General features: G+C 38.4%; 2 protein-coding genes across 2 annotated transcripts; both read left to right on the top strand.

Annotated features, from left to right (window-relative positions):
• LOC113534138 (C-C chemokine receptor type 5) lies at positions 1-2,315 on the top strand. Its single transcript, XM_026926753.3, has 2 exons — positions 1-100; positions 447-2,315. Exons 1-2 carry the CDS (start codon positions 73-75, stop codon positions 1,493-1,495), a joined length of 1,077 nt encoding a protein of 358 aa, XP_026782554.3. The 5' UTR covers positions 1-72; the 3' UTR covers positions 1,496-2,315.
• A 3,435-nt stretch (positions 2,316-5,750) lies between these two features.
• LOC113534133 (C-C chemokine receptor type 5-like) lies at positions 5,751-7,979 on the top strand. The gene is made up of 2 exons (XM_026926747.3): positions 5,751-5,927; positions 6,578-7,979. The coding sequence occupies exons 1-2, from the start codon at positions 5,864-5,866 to the stop codon at positions 7,624-7,626; spliced, it is 1,113 nt and encodes a 370-aa protein (XP_026782548.3). The 5' UTR covers positions 5,751-5,863; the 3' UTR covers positions 7,627-7,979.
• The last annotated feature ends 245 nt before the right edge of the window (positions 7,980-8,224 follow it).

The following is an 8,224-nucleotide window of genomic DNA, read 5'->3' as shown; positions in this document are numbered from 1 at the left end:
GCTCAGCCTAGTTATAAAGCAGTTTTCACAGTCAGTCACCTGCTTTCACAGTCAGTCTGGGTCTAAGGAGACATGGCCATGATATACCCCAACATGACAGGTAGGTGGAACTTTTCCATTTTTTAATTATAAACTGCTTAGTGGCATTTCTCCATCATTACTCCAAATTAGTAAACTGTGAAATTTCTAAAAATACTTTCACACTATCTGAGTAGATTATTGAAAACAGATATTAGTTATAGCTCCTAATAGATGGTGATCCACCACAGCACCAAAACTTGAAAAAACCACTGGCAAATATTTCAGATGATAAAAAAGGCTCACCAACAATAGCATCTGCTTTTTTAGTGCAGCCACACAGAAAAATATGCATTATCCCTTTTTCAGTATTTATTATTGCATTGTAATTTTTGTAATAATGACACCATTGCTTGTTTCATAAACAGACGAGTACTACGATGAATACTTCAATGTAATATCAAATTACAACAATCAGCTCTGCAGCAACCCCAATGTAAGTGCCTTCAGCCGAGTCTTCCTCCCTACCCTCTACAGCATTGTCTTCATCGTGGGTTTCATTGGCAATGGCCTGGTGTTGTGTGTCCTGGTCAAATACCACAAAAGGTCGAATGTGACAGATGTATGCCTCTTCAACCTTGCCCTTTCTGACCTCCTCTTCCTTATCTCATTGCCTTTTTGGGGCCACTATGCCGCCATCAATGAGTGGACCTTTGGGGATTTCATGTGCCATGCAGTGACAGCACTCTACATGTTGGGATTCTATGGAAGTATCTTCTTCATGATCCTCATGACCTTGGACCGCTATGCTGTCATTGTCCATGCCCATACTTCCCTTTTCTCCAAGCACCGTTCTGTCAGAGCTAGCGTAGCTATGGCTTTGTTTATGTGGGCACTTAGCTTGGGAGCTTCTCTGCCAACCATCATTTTCTCCCAAGTGAAGAATGAATCAGATGGATGGGCATGCACAGAGGTATATCCAGAAGGGACAGCGTGGAAGTTATTCTCTTACATTGAACTGAACATCTTTGGCTTGATTATTCCTCTCTCAGTGATGGTGTTCTGCTACACACATATCATCCCCATCTTAATGACCATGAAGTCTCAGAGGAGACACAAAGCTGTCAGGCTCATCCTGGTTTTGGTTATTGTTTTCTTCCTCTTCTGGACCCCCTACAACATCGTCAACTTCCTGAAGTTCCTGCATCACTTGGGCTACATGACCAGCTGTCAGTGGCAACAGGACCTGAACATGGCTATGCAGTGGGTGGAAACCATAGCGTTCAGTCACTGCTGCCTCAACCCCATAATCTACGCCTTAGTGGGGCAGAAATTCAGGACTTTAGTTCTCAAGATACTAAAACAGTGGTTTCCTGTTGGCTTTCGTCAGTGCACAACAATCGTCAATGAGTTCTCAGAGAGGAGGAGCTCTATGTCCTCACGCTCCTCAGTGATTTCCAGCACAAAGATTATGTAGCCAGAAGTTCAGCAGTTGAAACATGGGTTAATCAGATAAAATCAAAATTGTAACCATCATTGGGTGTTATCACCAAAGCACATTTCACAATTCTCCATACTTTGGTTTGATTTCCCCTTTTCTAGAGAATGTTTTTGGTTACATGTTGTCATTATTTTACTTTTTTAGTTATTGATGTTTATGCATAATTTTTCATGTTTATGCTTAGTTCTCTATTTTAGACAAACAAAGCATGTATTGCTTGCAGCAAGCAAAGGGTCTCATGAGCCCATTTTTTAAATATATTTTACTGAATCTAATATTCTACTCTTATAATATGTAATCACATTATATTAAGGGTTATTAAATGTTTTTTTTGTTATATATTTGTCATACTATTTGCCATAATGTATATGGAGCCCATCTATTATTTTATTATTTTATTTTGAAGTATGATCCTAGAGGTTTAATATTTCACCCTCTGTATACATGAGCATTGATGGGATGCTAAAAATACATTTGTCTTGGTTGGTATTCTGATTAATCATTTCAAAAGCTCTGAAAAATTTGCACTCTCAAAGCTAGAAAAAATGTGTAATGTCACATACTGAGGGGATAATGATGGGATAAAAAAAAGTTCCCCCAGCTCATTTCATACATAACAAAATGTATTTAATTATAAGTAACAAATAATAATAATAATAATAATAATAATATAAAGACATGCTGTTATAGGAAAACAATCAATGACAGGCTAGTGTGATGTGGCCTGACACCAAACAGCATTATTTTTACCATCCCGAGTATTTTCCAATAATAGCAACTCCCAGAGTGTTTTATACCACAGCAATCTGCAAAACAGCTCAGCTGTCATACCATTTACAGTTACATTTAAAATTAAATAATCTTGAGTAAATTGAATTTAATCTAATAAGTATTATTTGTCAGTTGCAAAGACATGAGAGCAGTTAGGACTGTGCAATTGTGAACACTTTACAGCAATATCATGTAAACACCTTTATACATTTTCATTGAAAACCTCCAATCTCAAGTCCTGGGAGGTCACTGTTGCAAAGTCTCAGGACTCCCACAGATGTTCCAAACATTAAGGACTTCCACTAGTTTAGTCAGATTAGTTCTTTTCACAGTAGGGGAAAATGTCAAACTCAACAGAGCGGTGATCTCTAGGAACCCCTGGCCTAAATTAGTTTATTGAAAACAGCTATTTCTAGCTACCAGTAGAGTGCACTGCAGCACATTAATTATGAACTACATCAGTGAAAAAATAACCTGAAGTATTTACAGATGCCTATTTAGTTGCAGTTTAAGTGATGAGAGGTCAAAGGAGAATGACCTGAGTGGTCTGGGCTGACAGGACTCAAATGACCACTCTTTACAACAATTGTGAGCAGAAAAGCATCTCAGAGTGCACAGTTTTATCCATCTCAAAAGAAAAACAAACATAGCAATGGTATTCAGTCTAACAAATTAATTGGCATATTAACAGTGACCCACAATGACCCACATATATGTACACTATATGGGCAAATGGTTGTGGACACCTGACCATATATGTTTTTTGAACATCACATTTCAGATTTAGTCCCTCCTTTGCAGTCACAATGACCTCCACTCTTCTGGGAAGGCTTTCCACTAGATTTGGGAACATGGCTGTGGAGATTTGCCCCTTCAGCCACAAGAGCATTAGTGAGGTCAGGCACTGATGTCAGATGAGGAGGCCTGAGGTGCACTCGGTGATTCAAAAGGTGTTCAGTGGAGTTGAGGCCAGGGTTCTGTGCAGGACACTCGAGTTCCTCCACTCCAACCTTGGCAAACCATGTCTTCATGGAGCTCATTTTGTGCACTGGGGTGTTGTCATGCTGGAACAGATTTGGACTCTACTATACGACAGCATACAAAGACATTCTCTACAATTGTGTGCATCTAACTTTGTGGAGCCAATTTGGGGAACAACCACACATGGGTGTGAGGGTCAGGTGTCCACAAACATTTGGCCATATAGTGTAGCTACAGTACTAAATAAAATCATGCAATTTTTAGTGCACAATCACTATCTTCATACTGAAATATTGAGATTTCTCCTTGTGACAAATACAGTAGCTTAAACTTTTTTTCTTCTTTCTGTCGGCCCTGTACCTGTAATTTCATTTCCTATTCTTGGTTGACCATGAAATACAGGCCTAACTTCTGTCACGGCTTGCTAAATGCTAACTAGCTAACTAGTCACTTACTATCCATGTTGGCTACTACTTTCAGTTTACATTAAGTTATAGGGGCTAGCTAGATAGCCCAAAGCTATATAATGCCATGATAGTACTTACTGCTTATGAGGGGCTTTCGTTTTTATAGTTTCTTAGAGACAATCTTGAAACTATCCACTGACTTTCAGAATGAATTGTAATAAAAATATGTTCATCTGTATAGACCAAATAACACGAATTATACAGTCAGGTGCAGTTTTACTTGCTATATGGTAATACTGTAGTTAATACATGCTAATTAGATAATGATAGCTACGTGCTTGTAGATCAGACTGAACTACACTTGAAGTTACTTTTAAAATGTCTTTTTTTTCTCTGCATTTTTCAGCATCCTGTTGGAGCATTTTTCTTTTTTGGACGCTTTTCCTCCATTCTTTAGTGTAGCTATGTTGCTTTCTGTTTCCCGTTGCTTACATTTACAGAAGCCGGATGGAGAGGAGGCGAATGAGGGCCAATAGTGTTGCAAGACTAGAGGGTTCTTGATTTATTAACCAATGCATTTGACTAAATGGACCTAAATTTCATCGCAAGAAAAAAAAGCACGTAGGCCAAAAATCAGTCGCAAAACAAGCCAGGCCACAGGCATTTCTCCTGAAACTCCCGATGGCCAATCCAGGCCTGACGTGAAGGCACATTACATACTGGGCTTCTACGGAACTATCATCTTCATGATATTTATTACTCTGAATCACTATGCTGTCGTCGTTCACTCCCATAAACTACCCTTTCTCCAACCACCAATCCATGGGAGCTAGCATAACTTTTGTTAAGCTTGAGAGTCTTCTCACAAGTGAAGAATGAGTCAACTGTATGGACAAGTAAGGCACAATATCCTGAAGAGACAGTGTGGAAGCCAGTGTCTTACAATGAGGTGAACGTCACTTGCATTCTCCTTTCAGGGATGATGTTCTGCTACTCGCGTATCATCCCATCTTAATGGCCGTGATGTCTCAGAAGAAGCACAAAGCCGTCAGGAGCATTCTGTCCTTGCTGTGCCTTACAGCATTGTCATCTTCCTGCTATTTCTGCATCACTTTTATTTAGTGCTTCTTGTGCATAGTGTATACAAAATACTGCATATAACATTTGCAGCACATTTCACTGGAGTGTACTGAATTAAAAAAACTGCATTATGAAAATTAACAATTGAATTAACAATTGAAAATTAAATTATAAATTGTTGTTGTCTTAAATCTTTCACACTATTTCCAGTATGTGTAGATACTCTTATGGAACCCTGATGTTGAAGACTTGATATTTTATTCCACTGTATATTTTTGTATAGAAATAATGATGATAAAAATGGACTTGGTCATTAATCTAATGAAATGTTGCTCTATTGCTACTTATTATTTGTGGTTCGTGGTGTCACATTTCTCATCAATGGCTTTCTAGCAATGAGACCGCAAACAATAAGTAACAATAGAGCAACGTTTCATTAGATTAATGACTAAGTCCATTTTTATGCTCACTGCTAGAAAACCATTGATGAGAAATGTCAAAGCAGGATAGAAAAGTTCCTCTTATCTCGAGGCATATACAGAAAAAATGTGTTCAATTGTGATAGCTCATATGCATTTACGGTCAAGATGGTTACACAATCAATAATTTGATACCATACATTTAAACAAATTATGTCAATTCAAACAAATTTGTTCTTAATCAGTTTTCCAACTGAATAAGTTGCACAACATATCTAACTAATAACTAAAGAAGGGTACCATTTGAGTCAGTATTAGGTGTTAGTTGCTAAGAGGTCACAAATAACACTGTGAACACCTTACATATTTTTGCTTGAATAAAAGTGTTTGGCATCATTTCATGAGTATTTCATTAAACATGTATCAACTGAGAAATATGTTGTATTCATTTCTGAAGACAAGCCTGGTACAAAAAAACAAAATATAACAAAATTCTCATAAAAAGGATATATTTTGTAGAGTTTACACATGGATGTCGTAAGATAGGGTGAGGTGCATTAACTCATATTCAATATTTCGTCAATAGAATGAAGATCCGCCTCAGGAAATTGCAACTCAGTCTGTTATCAGATTGAAGTCTAATGTACATAGCCTTATTTAACAGTCAGCTTTTGAACTAATGGGACATGGCTGTGATATTCTCCAATAATATGACATCCCTTAGCAATATGACAAACTGCAACAATATATGTAAGTATACGTTGCCTTATTCCATTTGCGTAATTGTTAAAGCTAGCATTAACTTAAAGGTCATTATTGCAGTTAGTAAATAGTTTCTAAAATGTCTCTGTATGTGAAAATACATTTGGTTTTGCTAAAAGTAATACCAGGTACTTTGTTTCTCTAACTTAAATGTGGGTTTGATTTTTTAAATAAAACTTTTTAAAATAAAAACTAACCTGTTTTTGGGTTGTCAATTGCTTTGATGCATTTTGAGGGTCTCAAATTTTGCTGCCCTGCAGGTTTAAATTTTCAGACTCCCACCAATCCTGATACAACCTGTACAAAACTGTACAAATAGATCAGTTGCATCAAGTTTGTTGGGAGGTAGACGGTCAAACTCTGCGGAGTGGCGATCTCCAGGAATGGAGTTGAGAAACCCTTTTCTAAAGTAAATTACCAGAACAGGTGATATGTCTAGCTACCAATAGAGGACACTACAGCACATTACTGGATTTTCCACAGAAACAACAATTAACCTGAGGAATTTCCTCCAGGCTAAATTCCATTTTATCACAGCAACACAATTTTGACAAACCTACAGATGCATCTGCTCTTATGAGTATACAATATATATAGTGATTCATGATAACAAAGGTGATGTTTTTTTTTTTTTACAGCTGAAGACTTCTCTGACTACTATAGCTTAAACCCAGATAATGAACACCAGGCCTGCAACAACAACAATGTGATGGAATTCAGCCGAGTCTTCCTCCCTACCCTCTACAGCATTGTCTTCATCGTGGGGTTCATTGGCAATGGCCTGGTGTTGTGTGTCCTGGTCAAGTACCACCAAAGGTCAAATGTGACAGATGTGTGCCTCTTCAACTTGGCACTTTCTGACCTCCTCTTCCTTATCTCATTGCCTTTTTGGGCCCACTACTCCGCCATTACTGATTGGACCTTTGGGGGCTTCATGTGTCATGCAGTGACAGCGCTCTACATGCTGGGATTCTATGGAAGTATCTTCTTCATGATCCTCATGACCTTGGACCGCTACGCTGTCATTGTCCATGCCCATACCTCTCTCTTCTCCAAGCACCGGTCTGTCAGAGCTGGCATAGCTGTGGCTTTGTTTATGTGGGCACTCAGCTTGGGAGCTTCTCTGCCAACCATCATTTTCTCCCAAGTGAACAGTGATTCAAATGGACGGGCATGCAGGGTCGAATATCCACAAGGGACCGCATGGGCGTCATTCTCTTACATTCAGCTGAACATCCTCGGCTTAATTATTCCTCTCTCGGTGATGGTGTTCTGCTACTCACGTATCATCCCCATCTTAATGTCCATGAAGTCTCAGAAGAAACACAAAGCTGTCAGGCTCATCCTGATCTTGATCACTGTTTTCTTCCTCTTCTGGACACCCTACAACATCGTCATCTTCTTGAAGTTCCTGCATCACTTGGGCTACATGGCCAGCTGTCCGTGGCAACAGAACCTGAACATGGCTATGCAGTGGGTGGAAACAATAGCGTTCAGTCACTGCTGCCTCAACCCCATAGTCTATGCCTATGTGGGGCAGAAATTCAGGAATTTAGTTATAAAGATTCTGAAAGAGTGGTTTCCTCTTTGCTTTGGTCGATGCACAACAATTGTCAGTGAGTTCTCAGAGAGGAGGAGCTCTATGTACTCACGCTCCTCAGAGGTATCCACCACAAAGATTGTGTAGCCACAGGATGCTGATGGCAATGGAGGTTTATCAGAGGAAATCAAAAAGCTGCAGACTTGTTATGTAATGCACAGCACTATTGCTGTAGCGCTTTTGATGTTCTAAAAGTATGTCATTGCTTTTATTCAATTTTGCTTTTTTCAGTTGGTGAGGAGATTCTTTTTTTGATCATTTTCAAAAATAAATTTACTATACTTTTATTGTTAGTTATGCACAGCTTATGCATATATTTTTTTACATGTGTAGCTCAATTTAAAACTAATACTGCATAGACTTCATGCAGCAAAAAAGGTATTAAATACAACGTCTTTACTGAGCAGCTGAATTATGTTTAAAATGTAAATAAACATTAAGCATTTACCCAATGCTTCTGTTGTATTACTCATTTACTAATCCAATTATCTCTTCTGTTTAACAAATCGACATGCTTACAGTTCATGCATTCTCACAAGACTTTTAGGAAGTCAACTTTTTAAGAACTTTCAGAAAGCAAGAGAAGTGTCTGTGTTGGAGAGAGTAATGTGAGAAAAGTGGTACAGAAGAGGTGTGCAACAACACAAAGGTTTTGAATGATTTCAACAATGGGCAATACAAAGAC

The sequence above is a fragment of the Pangasianodon hypophthalmus genome, chromosome 1 (assembly GCF_027358585.1).
Source record: "Pangasianodon hypophthalmus isolate fPanHyp1 chromosome 1, fPanHyp1.pri, whole genome shotgun sequence".
In the NCBI taxonomy this organism is placed as follows: domain Eukaryota; kingdom Metazoa; phylum Chordata; class Actinopteri; order Siluriformes; family Pangasiidae; genus Pangasianodon; species Pangasianodon hypophthalmus.
This window is presented reverse-complemented; position numbering and strand designations above follow the sequence as displayed.